At 40.1% G+C, this 20,583-nt stretch overlaps 1 protein-coding gene across 5 annotated transcripts in view; it reads left to right on the top strand.

Moving 5' to 3' along the window:
• ADGRB3 (adhesion G protein-coupled receptor B3) overlaps positions 1-20,583 on the top strand; it is a 1,579,303-nt gene that overhangs the window by 1,515,084 nt on the left and 43,636 nt on the right. For all 5 annotated transcript variants that reach the window (XM_069726666.1, XM_069726664.1, XM_069726665.1 and 2 more), the window contains 2 exons: positions 14,921-14,960; positions 19,586-20,217. In XM_069726666.1, coding sequence (XP_069582767.1) covers positions 14,921-14,960; positions 19,586-20,217 — 672 coding nt within the window. The remainder of the gene's footprint in view (positions 1-14,920; positions 14,961-19,585; positions 20,218-20,583) is intronic.

Genomic DNA, 20,583 nt, shown 5'->3' with positions numbered 1-20,583 from the left:
GAGAAAAAGAGGTTAGATTATACTCACCTAGGGGGCGATCCTATCTTCATAGGATGACATCCTCTTCTTGTCTTCACGTTATGGCTCCGGCGCAGGCGTACTTTGTCTGCCCTGCCTGTGAACAGCAGTACTTTGCTCTGCAGACAAAGTACGCCTGCGCCGGAGCCGCATCGTGAAGACAAGAAGAGGACGTCATCGTAAGAAGATGGGAGACCCTGGACCGGACCGCCCCTGGGTGAGTATAATCTAACATCTTTTTCTCATCTTTCAGGATACATCGGGGGCTTATCTACTGCATTACAGTATGCTGTAGATAAGCCCCTGGTGCCGGTGGGCTTAGCTCATCTTCGATTTTGAGGGTGACAGGTTCCCTTTAATGTACTACAAATAAAGAGGTCAGTTATGTGCAAAAAATAATCTTCTCAAATTGTTCGTAGAGTAAATGGAAGGGTTTCCTAAGGTTAGAAAATAAGATCTGTTTAGTTATTTTATTTTTGCCATGTCTGCCCATGTGCTTATCTGGCTTTAAGGTACATTCACATTCATTTAACTGTGAAAAACCTGTAACACCAGATACAGCTTATGGACAAATGCTGAGATTTTTGTATGTATAAAAATATATCCCTTGTTTAATCTTTACAACTCATTTAATGTACCAAGATCAATAGTTTCTTGCCAGCTAAACTTAGTGATGAATTTAAAATGTGAAATTGTCTCTTTAATCTGATATAATTTATTGATGGGTATTACTATTACTATTAGAGATCTAGAATGTATAGAATTGTAACAATGCACTTATATATGGCTGGACAGAAGAATATGTTAATTACTGACATCTTCTTGATCCAAATGTAGCCAGACTCAGACTTAAGGTGCATTTGCACATCCATGTCAATGTCTGTGTGCTGACTTTTATTTACAAAGTAAAAAAAATTTAAAGAACATTAATTGAAGAAACATTAAATAAATATCTACAAAATTAATAAAATCAAACATAGAAGAGGACATTTGCAAAGACTGTCAAATCACTGATCAAAATATATACATGTACAAGATATTCTACTGGTCAGAAATAATCATAATAGACAAGTTATATAATTTTATCCAACTGTCTGAAATTTAAGCAAGAAAATACTGTACTCTATATACTATTTAATATAGGTGATGTAGCAAAGCCAGGTAGGACTGGGTTAAATCCTAGCCCTGCAAGTCTTAATAAGGTGTACATGACTTGCTATAACTTAGAATCAGGGCCTTTGTTCTGTAGGTGTCAGTCTACTGAATGAAGCAGAGTTAAGTGTGCTGCTCGTGAGTGTCCAGCCAAAATGTGAGCTGTAACTGAGAGAGAGAGTCATGCCGGAGTCTCTCTCTGAATGGAGACTGCGCTCAGCAGCTGTAGAGAACCATGTAGATGCTGCAGCGTGTTCGGTGTAAGCTGCACAAAGTTGAACACTTCTGTTTGGCACTGTAAGCTGCTGGATCTTGGGCTGAAGGGATACAGCAACTGGTGGGATCTTGACTCTTCTGTGCATGGAGTCTACTCTGGAGAAAGGACTGTAATCTGTTTGGGTGAGCCCTCACTGACCTGTGTGTCATGATTAAATGCACAGACCATGTGCAGATAACCTGCACTGGTTGCTATGGACAATTGCTGTTTTGTTTGACCAAGCTGGGACTAGCTCAACCGTGTGTAAGTAGCCAGGGTCTGCTCTGTTTAGTTGGCGCCTGGACAATGCGAAGTATTTATGCTTATGACTTTGTTTTGGTGATGGCCAACCTGTGGAAAGCAATAACTACTACACGTGTTTAGGCCAAAACTGAATTGCCTGTGCTACCTAAGGCCTAATGCTTACCAGAGAGAGTGAATCCTACAGTGGTTACAGTATATAGAAATAAAGATTAGTACATTTGTGACAATGTACTTTACCATTGTTAACAGTTCTTCATATTCTGGAGCACATAGTTGCCTATTGTCTTAAAGGAAATAAAATCACACTTCTACACTGCAAGCAAAATACACAGTTCCTTGCAGCTTTCTGATTACTGGGGGTTGTAGCTGTCAAACTTTCATCAACCACAGCAAAATCATGAAATGTTACTGATAAATTCTTCATGCAAAGAATTTTTAAAGAATCACTCCAGCATTTTTTTTTATTACAGGGCTGGAGTGGAGCTTCTTATCTAAGTTCCCTGCCCCTAGTCTTATAGACTTACCAGCTGCCATCTTCATCTGTTATTGGCGCTGCTCCAATTGGTCTTCTGCGGGTTGTGACCTGCCGAATATCCAGTGTTTGCTGGGCAATCCAAAAAGCACAACTCATTGTAAGTCTATGAGAGCCAGAACGAGGCAAGAACGAGAGTTTCACAGACTTACACTGAAAGCTTGTGACTTTTATCTTAGAATTTTGGTAGGTCAGAAGTTGCAGTCACAAGATGGCAATGTGGGACCAGAGTGGCACTGGGAAGAGAAGAAGACAGCAGTTGGTAAAACTAGGGTCAGGGAAATTAGATTAGTAATGGTACGGCATATGCTACTCCGTACATTTTTACTTTAAGAAGCCGTAGGACAAAATTAGTATAAACTTTTTGCATATTCAAATCAATAGAGACTGTGCGATTTAAATAATGTTTTTATATTCTATGTTTATATTGTTCCATTATCTATTTATTTGGTTCCATGCTTGCTAGAGAAGAGCAGATCAAGCAAAATTCGAATTCATCTGTTTGTGCGGATGTTCTCTGGAAATTCGAATTGCAGAGAAGTTATTCCTTGCAAATGAAATGTCCCTTATTATGCTCTGGGGTCTTAATGGACCCCAGAGGATATAGAATCGTAAGGTGTAAATAATAGAAGTACTTATACTCCCCTTTTCTCACTTCTTCATTCCTCTCCGTCACCCATGCGGTCCTCATCGCAACTCTTCACACTAGCAAGCGTTTGTAAAGTCATGATGGCATGGCATCTTAATGTGCGGCATGATGTTGCGCATGCATGTACAGAACCATCCTTGGCCTTATCAGAGCCAGAAGTCCCAGCTTATAGTAAAGAGACCTGGGGACTCAGCGCTGAGGGCAGCGATCAAAAGGTTCAACGAGGACTGGATGGGTCACAGTGAGTAGAGGAGGGGAGGGAGATGTGAACCGTTAAGTGAGTATAATTTTTTTTTATTAATCTTTTGATTATTCCTTATAATACTACAAAATATCTGCTAGGTGCCTCAAGTTTTCAAAATCTGCTCTGAAGCAAATGACAAAAAATAAGACTTTTGGCCAATGCAAATTTTTGTAAAATTCAAGTAGAACTCAATTCCACTAGAATATATACATTAATGTCTGATGCTGTCTCCTTCTCTTCTCTACTCATTCTCCTCCACTAGTGCCAAAAACATATAGTAGTTGTCACCATTGCTACTGATTTTGGCTCCATTTAATACACTAAAACTAACCTTTTAGTCAGGCGCCACACATTTTTCTTCAATTTAGTCATGACCTTGACAAATACTGCATAGAGTTATCAGATTTTATATCTGGGAAATAATTAGGCATTATTCCGCCAACATTGATAGTGCCAAAACTGGATTATGACATTTCTATGATTTTATGGGCTGCATTACAATAAAGTCTCTCTAAAATAGATGCCTCAACTAATTGGAAATAGCATATATACGTAACCAAGTTGCATTTTGTTCAAACCAGTCGAAAGATATTATAATAGAAGTAGAATAATATTACTTTGACAATCATGTTTGTCAGGTTTGTGGCACCTTGTCAAGATGTCTAGATTTGACATCAACCCGTCCTCGGATAATGCTTTACCCAATGGTACGGTCTTATGGGGACAACTTACATTACAAATGGAACTTGAAAGTGACAGGAATTTATGTTTGTGAAGGCGGCAGTGTATCTGTCATCAAAATGAATTTGCCTGTCATTGTCAATAAGTAATAATGTGAAGATTTCATTTTAGGAAATTGCTCTGCTCCCAAAAGTATTGGGCTATTTCTATAAATGATACTGTGATCACAAAAATGCCACAGTGGATTTCAGTGTACTGTAATTTGCAGGATTTCTGGAACATTCAGAGGGCAATAAAAAAAGAAATAAATGCATAAAGAAAAGACATCATTTACCGTATATTTATATAATAGTGTAGAATGTTAGAAATTACCTATGGAGAACAAAGGATGCGCAATATGCTGCACGATATCATGGATATTAGAAGGGCAAGAATAGTAAGCTGAAGATTCGCGGCTTATTAAAGCAGAGATGTGAAGACAAATTCTCGGTAATGAATTGTAATTGACTTTAATTATAAAATACTTCATGTATTCATAGCGCTAATGAATAAAAATTACCTTTGAATGCTTTACCTGGTATTAAGAACTTCTTGTCATACAGCAAAGGTTGTACGCTTGGTGTGCGCAATGACTATTGGGATGAGTTAAAGCATATTATCGGGGAAATTAAATCTGGGCAGTCATTGGAGGTTAGGGATGGTGTGCGACAATGATTCTATATTTACATCATGTATTTCGTATTTTAGCATTTATTCTAGGGAAACCCTTTGTCTTTTGCCAACTGTCACACATAATTACACTGTATTGACATCATCAGTATATAAGATTGCATTACATTTCATTCAACAAAATCCTTAACATAGGGTTCATGCATCATTTAATCTATCAGCAGGTTTTGGCTATGTAATCTGAAAGCAGCATGATGTAGGAGTTAAAACACAGATTTCAGCGATTCCTCTCCAAGGTTTTGCCTGCTTGCAATGATTGTTTTAGCACTAGGAGCTCATCACTGTTGGGGCGCAGCAGCACATGCCTCCTGCTTTGGCAACGCTCCCTCCTGTGATAGGCAGCTCACTGTCTATGGACTTTGTACATACACAGCCTGGTGTGGGCGGAGTTAGCTTCCTCAGCTCGGCTTCATTGCTAAATCAAGCTCTGATTGTGTCAGAACGGCTGCACCCAGTAATCTAATTGACACATTGTTGGATTCAGGGTCTCTTTGCCTACACTAGGCTGCTTTCAGATGCGGTAGCAAAAATCTGCTGACAGATCCCCTTTAAATTGATCTCCTAGGCCTGATGAGGCTATGAGAATTCACATCAGATATACTGTATCATTCAATTTCAAAATCTTTCCCAACTATGCCCAGGTGATAAAACTTATAAAAAGAAAATGCGGCCATTTTGACATTGTTTTTAACAGAAGTAACCAGCCTGATTGGATCTAATAGATCTGTGTAATAATGCATTAAGTTTGTATTGAGAAATGTGGTGATAGATCTACTTTAAAGGGAATCTGTTACCAGGTTTTTACAACCTAATATGTAGATATAACAATATGAGTACTAAGTACCCACAGACCACTATATCACACTGTTATAAAATCAATAAAGTTTATTGAAAACAAGTTAAAAATAGTACATCCTACCATATGAAATTTGTCAAAGACAAATGACACTCCCCTTGAAAAAGCACGGGCGAAACGCGCGTCGGGGCGTTCCTGGGCAGCAGAGCACAAGCCATGGGTAAGCATGATTCATTTACTAGCTGATTTTCACATTGCACATTGAATTCTCATCATCCGGGAACAATAGATGTTGTATTTATCCTTAAAGGATGTGTTGGGAACTCTGTATCTACATGTGTGATTAGTGATTGTAATAGATTTTGTATTTCAATGCTTGACATGACATGGCTGGATGCGATTTTTTCTGCTGCTCATGGAATTTTTTGACTAATTCTCTTTGACAAATTTCATATGGTAGGATGTACTATTTTTAACTTGTTTTCAATAAACTTTATTGATTTTATAACAGTGTGATATAGTGGTCTGTGGGTACTTAGTACTCATATTGTTGTAGCTATATGGACTTGTCCACTAATCGGTAATAGGTTGTTTATTATAGAGAAGCAAGTACAGAATGCTTCTGGCTAAGATTGGCTATTTCTGCTTTTTGAATCTATATTTTGCTAATATGTAGATATAGCATTGTTAATGCCGATGTCAGAGGTTGACAGCGGTATTTAACAGGTTTACAATCGTGGGCGCCACTCCACGCCAAGCACGGTTACTTGAGCAGGTACTAGCTGTAACATACAGCCATTACCTCACAGATATAGGGCAAGCTTACCCCGTGAGCCCACTCCATACACACGCTTGCGCCGTACATGTACGGTGCATGTCGTGAAGGGGTTGATATACTACTAATCTATGTCGAAAAATGACTAGAAAATTGATGCAAAGTAAGAAATGTAGTCATTTTCATTAAAGCAAAGTAAGTTGACTGACATAGCAAGGAAAATGATAATTTCCCTCCTAAGAATGATTCACCAGAAAAGTTCTTGAGAGCTGTATATTAGAGTAATTATAAAATGTCACTGTAATGCTGGTTTATTAAATGTCACTTACAGCCAATGTACTTCTGGGAATAAGTGTCACACACTTCATTAGGAGGCAAAAACCTATTATCCAAACCTAGGGACAAAATAACAAAAGCAAAAAATGATTCACACAATAAGTAGAGTAAAATGATTCGGCTGTACTTTAAAGACATTTTATTTTTATTTTAAAGAAGAAAAACAGTAGAGCTTCAGTAGAATACAATATTAAATGCTTTGTAATCTAGAAAGGAAATCAAGTCTATAGCAGGTTGCATTGTGACTCTAAGGCTATGTGCACACCTTGCGTCGGGTCCCTGCGGGTTCTCCCGCAGCGGATTTGATAAATCTGCAGGGCAAAACAACTGCGGTTCTCCCTGCAGATTTATCGCGGTTTGTTCCGCGTTTTCCGCTGCGGGTTTCCGCCTATACTATTGATGCTGCATATGCAGCAATATGCAGCATCAATAGTAATGTTAAAAATAATAAAAATTGGTTATACTCACCCTCTGATGTCCGGATCTCCTGGGCGCTGCACCCGGCGGTCCGGTTCCAAAGATGCTGTGGGAGAAGGACCCTTCGTGACGTCACGGTCATGTGACCGCGACGTCACCGCAGGTCCTGGTCGCACAGCAACTCTGACCGGACGGCCGCGTGCAGCGCCCAGGAGCTCCGGACATCAGAGGGTGAGTATAACCAGATTTTTTATTTTTTAACCCCAAATATGGTTCCCAGGGCCTGGAGGAGAGTCTCCTCTCCTCCACCCCGGGTACCACCCGCACATTATCCGCTTACTTCCCGCAACGTGGGCACAGCCCCATGCGGGAAGTAAGCGGTTCAATGTATTCCTATGGGTGCAGAATCGCAGCGATTCTGCACAAAGAAGTGACATGCTGCGGGTTGTAAACCGCTGCGTTCCCGCGCGGTTTTTCCCGCAGCATGTGCACAGCGGTTTGCGGTTTCCATAGGGTTTACATGTTACTGTAAACGCTATGGAAACTGCTGCGGACCCGCAGCATCAAAATCGCGGCGGTTCCGCGGTAAAAACCGCTAAGTGTAAATATAGCCTAAGGGCGGGGGAGGATGTATTGGAAAGTAATGAGGCAGACATTACTAAGAAGTAGACACAGGAGGTTGACAGCAATTAAAGGTACTGTAGTAATGCGGGAAAAAAACTTGGAAATGAAACAGAACCATACACCATATCTAAAGTAAAGCAGCAAAAATATATTTAAAGGTTTTTTTTATTAAAATAATGCTTTGCATTTTCTCCATTTTTTTGTCATGAATACCTTACATCTCAATTAGTGACTTTTTGATTTGACACAAATTAATTAAGCCATTAGTACATTTTTTTTAAGTTATCTTTTTCTGTTTAATCAATTTTCTGGATTTTTATGTCGATATGACTTTTTCAAATGTTTTAAACTGCAATAATTCATGAAATACGACTTTTTTTAACCCCTTCATGACTTTGTGATTTTCCTTTTTTCCGGGTTCGTTTTTCGCTCCCCACCTTCCCAGAGCCATAACTTTTTTTTATTTTTCCGTCAATATGGCCATGTGAGGGCTTATTTTTTGCAAAACAAGTTGTGCTTTTGAACGACATCATTGGTTTTAGCATGACGTGTACTAGAAAACGGGAAAAAAAATTCCAAGCGCGGTGAATTTGCAAAAAAGTGCAATCCCACACTTGTTTTTTTGTTTGGCTTTTTCGCTAGGTGCAATAAATGCTAAAACTGACCTGCCATTATGATTCTCCGGGTCATTACGAGTTCATAGACACCCAATAGGTTATTTTTTATCTAAGTGGTGAAAAAAATTCCAAACTTTCCTAAAAGAAAAAAAAATTGCGCCATTTTCCGATCTCCGTAGCGTCTCCATTTTTCATGATCTGGGGTCGGTTGAGGGCTTATTTTTTGCGTGCTGAGCTGGCATTTTTAATGATACCATTTTGGTGCAGATACGTTCTTTTGATCGCCCGTTATTGCATTTTAATGCAATGTCGCGGTGACCAAAAAAACGTAATTCTGGGGTTTCAATTTTTTTACTCGCTACTCTGTTAAGCGATCAGGTTAATCCTTTTTTTTTATTGATCGGGCGATTCTGAATGTGGCGATACCAAATATGTGTAGGTGTGATTTTTTTTTTATTGATTTATTTTAAATGGGCCGAAAGGGGGTTGATTTAAACTTTTATATTTTTTTATTTTTTTCACATTTTTTGTAACTTTTTTTTAACTTTTGCAATGCTTCAATAGCCTCCATAGGAGGCTAGAAGCTGGCACAACTCGATCGCCTCTGCTACATAGTAGCGATCATCAGATCGCTGCTATGTAGCAGAAATGCAGGTGTGCTGTGAGCGCCGACCACAGGGGGGCGCTCACAGCAGGCCGGCATCAGTAACCATAGAGGTCTCAAGAACCTCTATGGCTACCCTTCTGATGCATCGCTGACTCCCGATCATGTGACGGAGGTCGGCGATGCGCTCATTTCCGTCCGGAAGCGCCGGTTAAATGCCGCTGTCAGCAGCATTTAACTAGTTAATAGCGGCAGATGAATCGCGATTTCACCCGCCGCTATTGCGGGCACATGTCAGCTGTTCAAAACAGCTGGCATGTCCCGGCTTTGATGCGGGCTCACCGCCGGTGCCCTGCATCAAAGCGCGGTATCTGACTTCGGACGCACTATCCCATCCGAGGTCAGAAAGAGGTTAAAAGTTGAAAAAGTGGGTGAAGAACTACTCCAGGCCCATCCATCCCCCCCAGAGTGATTTTATGAATATTTATTTTGGCCAAATTTTGCAAAATGAATATCTTTTTGCACTAAAAAGTTGCACAATTGGTCAAATAAAAAAACAGCAATTTTGATTTTGTGCAACGTTTATGAAGCACACATGCCATTTTGAAAAATTTGTTTCAGAAAATGGCAACAGAAACCAAAATACAAAAATGAAAAGTGACTTAAAGAAGAATACAAATAATGATTGGGGCACTTTGTCTGTGCTAATTGAATAGTAATTCAATGAAAGCAATCCAACCCTTACAATGGCATACATGGAAATGGCAAATGCTTTCCCTCGACGTCTCAGAGATGCTGACAACATCTTAGTGTTATGCTGTTACCTGGGATATTGTAGCTGCTATGGGGTCTAGGAGCCTAAATGTTGCATATCTCTGCTCAGAAATGACGTGTGAGTGATAACTATTGATATTACTATATGACTATTGAATATTGCTATAAGACTATTGAATATGACTATTAACCAGAGTAAATAACTTTTGGCTGAATGCTTCTTCGGACAAAAATCTATTCCTCCTGAACTCCCACATACACAATCTGGCAGTGGCTTATGTTCCTTGAAAACAAAGCTTTGGGAGCTAAAATTGTGATCCTTTCTTCCTGTTATCATCTGCTGGTTTAGAGTCAATAGGCTCTCATACTCATGAGATGATCAGGATGCATTGCTGAAGCCAGTGTGTTTAACTGACTTTTCTTCAATGTGTAAGGTCACCATATGGCTGCCGATGTTGGGATGTTTCTTAACCTTCATACTACAATTGTGAAGTGCAATATTAAATAATATGTAGACTGTCCTTCAACAAAATACACATAATAGATCATTTAATGAAACTTAATTTTGGGATTGTGTCATTTTTCTAGTGGTAACTACAGGGGACATGTGGTGGTTGCAGAACATAACCATGATAGTTTATCTTTACTGGTGCTAAGTGTAGGAAAAAGAATTGAACAGTATTTTTAGAGGAGACAGTGTGTTTGCATATGAAATAAGAGGTCCCCTCTAGCTCCTTTACTGAGTTGTCAGATAACTTAGTAAAGTGCTTTTATCATCTGGCTTAAAGAGGACTGCATGCTTATCGTCTTGTCAGAAGTATTCTGCAAACGTTATTATGTTAGACATTTCTGTTTAGTAATGTTGGAGGTTGCAGAAAATAAAGGAGCAGACAGAAAGACTCTCTCTATGTCATTTCTGCACACTAACATGTACGTGTTGAAAGCTGGAAGCAATAGAATTTCATTCTGGGCCACAACTCAGTGCTTCCCCTAGTGGTCGATTAGGATATTCAACGAGATGGCCACTTGAGCGCAATAGAACCGCACCAATTAAAATTTCAATATTTCCAGTCGGTCCACAAACATTTGTTTTTATTCTGTCAATTAAAATAACGTATCACTGAATTACTTGTGGAATTCCATTATTAAGGATATAAAACAACACAATTGATAGCTAGCCCTAAAGTGGGAACAATGGCTACTGGTGGAGTAAAAATGAAGGCGATAGTCGCAGTATAATTAAAATTAGATACATATGGCGTACAGGGCAGCAGCTAGAAGATTTAATAAGTATTTTCTGTATGGTGGACTGACTTGATTACTAATATTCATCTTGCATGTCATAGTGGAGCCTCTGCGCCGCTGCGTAGTTAATGCCTGCTGCCTGCCTTCACCTCTGTCTTCCAGATAAATGTTGCCATAAATTCCTCGGCATTCAATTTCGGTGAAACCTGTTATCATATTTGTTTGGCAGGGATATGTATATGCTAGTCATTGAGCACTGCTAAGTGTAATCTCTATAACTAGACGAAAATATTTCACTGTGTAATACATCACAGTCTAATGTGCAGGAGATAGGGGTTTATCTTCACCACTAAATAAAAAATACTAAATATATCGCTATTTATTTTTACATTACAGTCCATTTCATGTCATGATAATTATTGTATATGTTGTGACACATTAAAAAATATCAATAGTCCCACTCACTTTAAAGGGCTTGTCCACTATTAGCAACAACCCCTTTGTAAACTAAATGTTCAGCCTCGATAAAATAATAAAGCCTATACTCACCTCCTGTGATGGCGCTGTTCCCCCGGTGTCGGCACTCGAAGTCCTGGGGCTGTGATGCGGTGGAATGACATATGATACCCGGCGCCCAATCAGCGCTGGCGTCACTGTCTCCGCCTTCGGACAAACTGAACACGAAGAGGAAGTGAGAGATCAGCTGATCCCGGACTTCCTCATCATGTTCCATTCATACGAAGGCGGAGACAGTGATGCCAGCGCTGATTGGGCGCCGGGTATCACATGTCATTCCACCGCATCACAGCCCCAGGACTTTGAGTGCCGACACCGGGGGAACAGCGCCATCACAGGAGGTGAGAATAGACTTTATAGGGCTGAACAACCCCTATACATAAGCTCCAATTCTTGATTGATATTAAAATGACATTAAATATTATATCTTTAATAGTCTTCACTTAAAGTAAGTGTGCCCCCTAATCTGAGAGCAATATATTGTAGACGCAAAGACTCTGATTCCAGCAATGTGTCACTTACGGCGCTGCTGAGTGTAGTTTTGATAAAATCATTATCAGCAGGAGATTATCGCTAGAGGACTAGTAAACCACTGTTCTTAGCAATGTCCGTCAGTGGTATGCGTAGGAAGTGTTCTCCAATTGTCCCCTGACTGCCCCTGACACATGCTACTATAGTGGCATACAATGTCATCCATCCCCCATAGTTTAACATATTAAAAAACATACATCGCATAGTATTTGTTTTTACTTGGTGCCTTTGTATGGAACAACTCGGACTATTCAAAAAAATGCATACTGATGTATGCCAGCCTATAAACTACAATATACTGGGCTGTGAAAAGCATTTGCCCCTCACCCACTTCAGGGAGGAGGAGGACTAAAACTCTACAGCACCACCTGTTGGAAGCAGCAATCCTACAAGTCACTGTCGACCCAATAACTAGCCTTGCAATATGACTTACGATAAAAGCCAAATCAGAATCTCAGTTTGCAGACATGATGTTTCAGTGTATTGCCCCTCATCAGTGCAATATACAAGATCTGATTTGGCTGGGTGAGAGGCTTTGGACTGGGGTCTGAGGGGTAAATTTTCTCCTTGTGGAGAGTGACATACTGGCACTGACTTGCCAATATAAGGGTTGTTATTTACCATGCAATGCTCCTCTGGGAAATTAAATATGCAAATTGCCTCTTCAGAGAGGAAGAGCACTAGAACTCTATAGCGCCACCTGTTGTAAGCAGCAATCCCACAAGTCACTACCCATCATTTAATGAGCCTTACAATATGGCTTAGAATACAAGCTAAATCAGAATCTCCATTTGCAGACACGGTGATTTACTGTAGTAAGAAACGGGCAGTTACATTTTCACATAAGGCTAAAGTAGTAAGCTGTTCTGTATACCAAAGTACATATTTATTATCTAAAAAGGCCCATTTATAATTTACCTAGTTTTGTGCAGTGTATAGTGTTAATAATAATAATAATAATCTTTATATAGCGCCAACATATTCCGCAGCGCTTTACAGTTTAACAGTATCAAACACAACAGTAACAACGTTAACAATACAATAATTAAAGCAAAATAAGACGACCCTGCTCGTGAGAGCTTACAATCTACAATGAGGTGGGGGAGATACAAAGCACAGGTGTGTATTTACAATGATGGTCCAGCCATCTTCAGGGGGTGGGGGATAGATGGAGATAGTGAATGGGCTACACACACACAAACATAAAATGACTTTGATTAGTGACCGTGGTAGGCCGCTCTGAACAAATGTGTTTTGAGCGAGCGCCTAAAACTATGCAAATTGTGAATGGTCCTAATATCTTGGGGTAGAGCATTCCAGAGGATTGGTGCAGCATGGGAGATGTCTTGGAGTCGGGAGTGGGAGGTATGGATTAGCGCAGAGGTTAGTCAAAAGACATTTGCAGAGCGCAGTGTTCTGTTAGGCCGATAGACAGAAATGAGGGAGGAGATGTAAGGGGGTGCCGCACTGTGGAGAGCTTTGTGGGTGAGAACAAGTACTTTGAATTGTATCCTGTAATGAATGGGCAGCCAGTGTAACGACTGGCGAAGAGCGGACGCATCCGAGTAACGATTAGCCAGATGGACAACCCTGGCTGCCGCATTAAGGATGCACTGGAGAGGGGAAAGTCGCGTGAGCGGGAGGCCAATTAGTAGAGCGTTACAGTAGTCCAGGCGGGAGTGGATCAGGGCGACAGTGAGGGTTTTTGTTGTTTCCATGGTGAGAAAAGGGCGGATTCTAGAGATGTTCTTTAAGTGTAAGCGGCACGAGCGGGCAAGAGATTGTATATGGGAGGTGAAGGAGAAATCGGAGTCAAACATAACACCCAGACAGCGCGCCTGCTGCCGGGGTGTTATTATGGTGCCACCCACGGAGAGGGAAATGTCCGATTTAGGGAGGTTAGTAGATGGGAGCAGAAGAAGTTCAGTTTTGGAGAGGTTGAGTTTCAAGTGTTGGGTATAGGTTGGCATACATCATTGCAGTGGACAGTGTTGGGTATAGGCTGGCATACATCATTGCAGTGTGTAGTGCAGGGTATAGGCTGGCATACATCATTGCAGTGTATAGTGTTGGGTAAAGGCTGGCATACATCATTGCAGGGTATAGTGCAGGTTTATAGGCTGGCATACATCATTGCAGTGTGTAGTGCAGGGTATAGGCTGGCATACATCATTGCAGTGGACAGTGTTGGGTATAGGCTGGCATACATCATTGCAGTGTGTAGTGCAGGGTATAGGCTGGCATACATCATTGCAGTGTGTAGTGCAGGGTATAGGCTGGCATACATCATTGCAGTGTGTAGTGCAGGGAATAGGCTGGCATACATCATTGCAGTGTGTAGTGCAGGGTATAGGCTGGCATACATAATTGCAGTGTGTAGTGCAGGGTATAGGCTGGCATACATCATTGTAGTGTGTAGTGCAGGGTATAGGCTGGCATACATCATTGTAGTGTGTAGTGCAGGGTATAGGCTGGCATACATCATTGTAGTGTGTAGTGCAGGGTATAGGCTGGCATACATCATTGTAGTGTGTAGTGCAGGGTATAGGCTGGCATACATCATTGTAGTGTGTAGTGCAGGGTATAGGCTGGCATACATCATTGTAGTGTGTAGTGCAGGGTATAGGCTGGCATACATCATTGTAGTGTGTAGTGCAGGGTATAGGCTGGCATACATCATTGTAGTGTGTAGTGCAGGGTATAGGCTGGCATACATCATTGCAGTGTGTAGTGCAGGGCATAGGCTGGCATACATCATTGCACTGTACAGTGAAGGGTATAGGCTGGCAGACATCATTGCAGGGTATAGTGCAGGGTATAGGCTGGCATACATCAGTATACGTTTTTGGGACATCCTGCTGAGCTTTCAGTATGGTGGCTGGGCACGTTTCTAGCACTATATACCTTATCACTATATCTGCAGGGTAACAGCATTATTCAATGTGACACTTTCCCATTACCAATCTACTGTGTATTCAGTACGTAGTGGAATGACCTATATTGAGTTTATTAATAATTGTATTGACCTTTCCACCAATATTTCTTGTCAATAATGCACAGTACATTATTAACGCATGGCATAGTGAAGATAATGGCATACATATTTTGGTTACCATATGTTGTATATATACTTATATCTTTATATCTTTTTCACTAACAGACAGACTTTGAAAAAGACGTGGACATTGCTTGTCGGTCAGGTAAGAGCATACAGTATGTCAAGTAAAAATCGATACAACACCGTGCGAGCGCTACAAGTTATGATTACAAACAGAGGTTACGAGGTCCCCTGTAGTTAAAAAAATGGGTATCATGCGCAGTCATTTTTCAAAATTGAAATAAAATGGTGCTTGCCAGTGTGAAGACTTGAAGCAAGGATAATACTGTGTAACCCGCACTGAATGTGAGATCATGAGCAACAGTGCCGTGCAGTATTTGGGATTTCTGCACCAAGGATAGAACGACACTAAAACATTCATAGATGAAAGCTTTAAGAAAAAGCATCTATTCAGTAGGAAATACAGCCATTGATTGGTGTACACACCACAGGATTACAACACAATCCGTCCACGGATACTTTTTAATTTTGAGACTTTAGTGTCTAAAAGAGTCACGTCTACAACTATGATGAGCGGCTGAGAGCCACATTCATGTATATATAGTACAAGACTTATATGTGTTCACTATGGCAATTTTGGGCATAGTTATTTCCTATTCCATCTAACTTTAACTTACATGGATCTATACTGATGTCCTGAGGAACATTAGGCGATAACGTTTGTGTTGGTATCCACAATAAAAACGTTAAACTTTCTCAGCAATGGATGGAAGAACTCCAAGAAATTGTATTCAGTTGCTAATAATATTGTTATCCTTGATTTGTTTCCGTTTTCTTTTATACATAAAAGTAATGGATTTATGAACTTACTTTACTGTCCTTACTAGTCACCCAAAGAATTCCATTTCAGTAGGCTGAAGATATTAACAGTTCTTGATGCAGCATAACCCAAGTGTCATCTCCTCTCTTTTTCTAACAATCAGTAATCATTAGAAACTTAACAAGCTGCCCTGATGTGAATTCTAAAAAATTGTATTTATCGCAAATATATTTCACATCTTGATTAGACAATTTGAAGATGTTTACAGCTCTTACTAACCAATATAGCCAGGTACCAAATAATGATACCTTATCTTTTTAAATATATGGTATAATGACGTTTATTAGACAACATAGAGGAGTCAGGAATATATATATATATATATATATATATATATATATATATATATATATATATATATATATATATTATAAGAAAATTTGGTAGCACAACCAAAAAAAAGTTGGTGCAATAAAACCTGTATCGGTGATGTCCAAATCTCCAAAGTAGAAAATCGGAAAAAAACAGGCAGCACTCCAAAAATCTAAATGAAAAAGTGAATCCCATTGAACACCTGTCATCTGGCGGGATATATTAGCCAGACAGCAAAAAGTTCTGAAGGTCTTGAAGTTGATGTGTTGGAAGCAAGAAACTTGGGCAAGTGTAAGGCCGGGTTCACATTGCGTTGCTGGCGTCCGTTAGACGGACTACGACTACGTTACACCACGCTAGCGCTGGGCGTGCGCTAGCCATGTGCCGTCATTGAGTGATGGACCCTGAGACGCGGGCTGCAGCGTTTCCGGGTCCGTCACCGCTAGCGCAGATAGAGCATCTGCTATCTCTATCTGCGCTAGCGCGCTGCCATACTGGCACTTGCGATAACAGCAGCCTTTTAACGTATGTGTTGAACGGGCTGCTGTTAACGCAATGTGAACCCGGCCTAAGGATTTGAACTGCTTTGAACAGGGGCAAAGAGTGATGGCGAGATGACAGAGAAAGAGCATCTCCAAAATGACTACTAGTTTTCCCTATCTGCAGTAATTCTGGTGCTAAAGAAAGCACAAGCAAGTATAACTGGCGAACTGACAATGGTGCTATGATAGAGTGAAATTTACTAATTTACATAGGGAACCAAAGCTAACACTAATTACTGAAGAGTTAATGCTGGCTATGATAGAAAAGAGTCAGACCACAGACAAATTGGAATATCAGTGGAATGTCCCAAAAAAACAAGAGTCATGGGGCCCCACCTTACAATACACAGAACTTAAAAGAACTGTTGCTGACTTGTTGGTACTAGATATTACAAGGCAACTTCAGAGGTCTTGTGTCCTCCATATCTCAATGGGTCAGTGCTCTTTTGGAGGGCACAAAAGACCTACAAAATATTATAGAGCCGATTTTAGGAGTAGAGCTAAGCTATGTAAATGGCATTTATATAGAATAGATCAATACCCTGTTTTCACAAACAAAAAAGCTAATGTAGGTGGTAAATCAAATTATTAAAGGGAATCTGTCAGCAGGTTTTTGCAATGTAATCTGAAGACAGCAGGAGATAGAGGCTGAGATGCTGATTTCAGGGATGTGTCACTTGCCAATGTGCGTACTGTTGTTTACTAGTGATGAGTGAATATAGTCGTTACTTCTCGAGCACGCTCGGGGGTCCTCCGAGTATTTTTTAGTGCTCGGAGATTTAGTTTTCCTTGCCGCATCTGAATGATTTACATCTATTAGCCAGCATAAGTACATGTGGGGATTCCCTAGCAACCAGGCAACCCGCACATGTATTTATGCTGGCTAACAAATGTAAATCATTCAGCTGCGGCAAGAAAAACAAAATCTCTGAGCACTAAAAAATACTCGGAGGACCCCAATCTTGCTCGAGAAATCTCGAGTAGCGAGTATATTCACTCATCACTATTGTTTGCTAACTGTGAAAAATGTATCACTAAGAGATTAACATTGCCAGACTAGTCCAGCAACTAAGCACCTCACAGTTTATGAACTTTGTATGTGGATAGCCTGTTGTGGGCGGGGTTAGCTTCATGAGCTCTGCTTCATTCGAAATCTAAAAACTTTGTGTGAGAACGGCTGAACCCAGTAGTCTACTTGATACATCATTGTAGTCATCTTCTCTTTGTCTACATCAGGCTGTTCTCATACGAGTTTGCAAAAACCTGCTGACAGATTCCCTTTAAGCATCCTACATTGCTTCAGTTGTTGTTGTAGATAAAACGTACAGTCTCCATCACCCCAAGCAACAAATCCATATTACTTTAGAAGTTTTGTTTTAATGACACTGAATGTTTACTTCTGCCAAAGGCTCAGACCTGCAGCCTGCATTTGCAATACACAAGGGTGAAGGGGTTGTAGAGCAACAGAAACGTGTCCCTGTTTTCCTCCTATACACGTCTATCAATAGGATTTGTATGGTATTAAAGTTTAGAACCATTTAACATGGACAGGTATTGTTTTTGGAGTGTTTTTATAATTCCTGTAAATATACTTTGTAAAATCTACTGCAATGTAAAACTGTATAGAAAACATTAATAAGAATGGTGGTTATTATACTAGTCCTGGACAATGATGGTAAGAAAGGTAATATCTTAAGGTTGTACATTGTCTAAACAGTGTTTAAGTTATAATAGTCTTATATATTTAAGAATCACTAAGAGGAAGCTGGCTATAGAATATATTGCATGACATACAATGAAAAAATAACCCTATTGAATATGTATAGTAATGTTGTCTATGCTGAAACTCACCGACTGTTACAAAGTTCCCACTCCCATCACACAACTGGATAAATACATTGTGAGGACCAAAGCTACCCTCCCTCCAGTTCTGCTGCTGCTCCTTCGTTACTCCATTCTCATGCCCAAAAGGACTGCCGCAGACTCGGGGAACGATGGGGAAAGTCTGAACCGTGCTTTGTCTGTCTTTCTCAGTTCCATGATTGACACAATATCATCATTAGTGTTAGTCCCGCCCAGAACCCAATGAGAGGCAGGATAGTCAAGGTTCTGACATTCTACAGAATTCCCCATGCCTCTTCAGCGCCCATTTTGGAGATGAAGGAATGGGACATCGGTCTCAAAGACAAAAGGGGCAGCAGAAGAACAGAGGCCATTATATATAGTGACTATAGTTCAAAAGTGTATAGTCACACTTACTGTGGGAGGTTGCTTTAAATCAGTGGCCTCCAACATTTTCAAATCTACAATATTCGGAATTCTGGCAATAGAGTTCAGTAGTTTTCATTTCATGGCTCTACCAAAACCCGTCATGGCTTAGTTATGTGATCGTAGAATTTGCAAGAGCCGGTGAGCCATGGGTTGGCCACCACTGGTCATAACCTACAAATTACAAGGTGGTTCTTTAGTTTCCTAAGAGTCTTTTCTACATTACAGTATATCAAAGTCCCACATTATATCAAAGTACACATTAGATGATCTCTCCTGATATTGTCACCTACAATGAAGATGTGTAGTAAGATGTGAAGAGTAGTACTGGTAGTGTCAACCGCAGAATAGGAAGCCATGTCGTTTGTAGACATCTTGCTCTCCTGCTGCCTTGGAATGGTAAAGTTATAGATAATTCCGGAATGCGCACTTCAACACTTAATGAGTTTTTGTATAACGCACGTTTCGATTATTGAGCATAGGCCTTACGTAAAGTTTGGAGTCTTGGAGATCACTTGAAAGACACAAATATAAACAATGAAGTGTCTCACATGAATACACAGCGCAGACAAGTCTATTATGAGCAGAAGATTAAATGTCAACTGTGATCAACCTAAACCACAGTATATGTTAATAAACTAGAGATCAGAAAAAAAGACACTTTTAAGCTCAAGCTTTTTAATGCAAAATACTTTAGCACAAAACATTTCTATACTACAAATCATGCATACAATCATGCCATAATATATGCTTTGTAATTTGCAGTTTTACACAAGGACATTGGCCCCTGCAGAGCTGCTACAATAACAGGCACCCTCTCCAGGATTTCGCTGAATGATGAGGAAGAGGAAAAGGCAATGAACCCAGAAGGAATGAGCTATTCTACCTTGCCAGGAAACATCATTTCTAAAGTTATTATTCAGCAACCATCTGCCTTGCACATGCCCATGAGTATGGGAGAGATGGCCGATCAATGTCTGAAAAAAGAGAATAGTGAATTAAGACGGACTGTGTACTTATGCACAGATGACAACCTCCGAGCTGGAGACTTAGATATGGTCCATCCCCAGGAGCGAATGATGGAGAGTGACTATATTGTAATGCCAAGAGGCTCCGGGAACATGAAAGATGAAAATAAAATGAACATAGCTATGGATACATTGCCTCATGAGAGGCTATTACACTACAAAGTCAGTCCTGAGTTTAGCATGAATCCAGCTGTAATGGAACAATTTGGGATAAATTTAGATCAGCATCTTGTGTCTCAAGAACACATGCAGAGCCTTCCTTTTGAGCCTCGCACAGCAGTAAAGAACTTCATAGCCTCAGAGATGGATGACAGTGCTGGATTATCAAGGAGCGAAACAGGTTCAACAATATCTATGAGCTCTCTAGAGGTTTGTAATGTACGCTTTCTTCAGATGTGTCTCCTGTTACACTGTTCAATTATCCAACACACCTTACCAGATAAATGTATGTATGGATAGAAAAAAGATAGATGGATAGATAGATAGATAGATAGATAGATAGATAGATAGATATTAGATAGATATGGGATAGATAGATAGATATGTGATAGATAGATAGATAGATAGATAGATAGATAGATAGATAGATAGATAGATAGATAGATAGATAGATAGGGGATATATAGATATGGGATATATAGATATTAGATAGATAGATAGATAGATAGATAGATAGATAGATAGATAGATAGATAGATAGATAGATAGATAGATAGGGGATATATAGATATGGGA

This window comes from Ranitomeya imitator, chromosome 5, assembly GCF_032444005.1.
Source record: "Ranitomeya imitator isolate aRanImi1 chromosome 5, aRanImi1.pri, whole genome shotgun sequence".
Classification (NCBI taxonomy): domain Eukaryota; kingdom Metazoa; phylum Chordata; class Amphibia; order Anura; family Dendrobatidae; genus Ranitomeya; species Ranitomeya imitator.
Note: the sequence above shows the minus strand (reverse complement) of the source record. Positions and strands in the feature narration are given on the sequence as shown.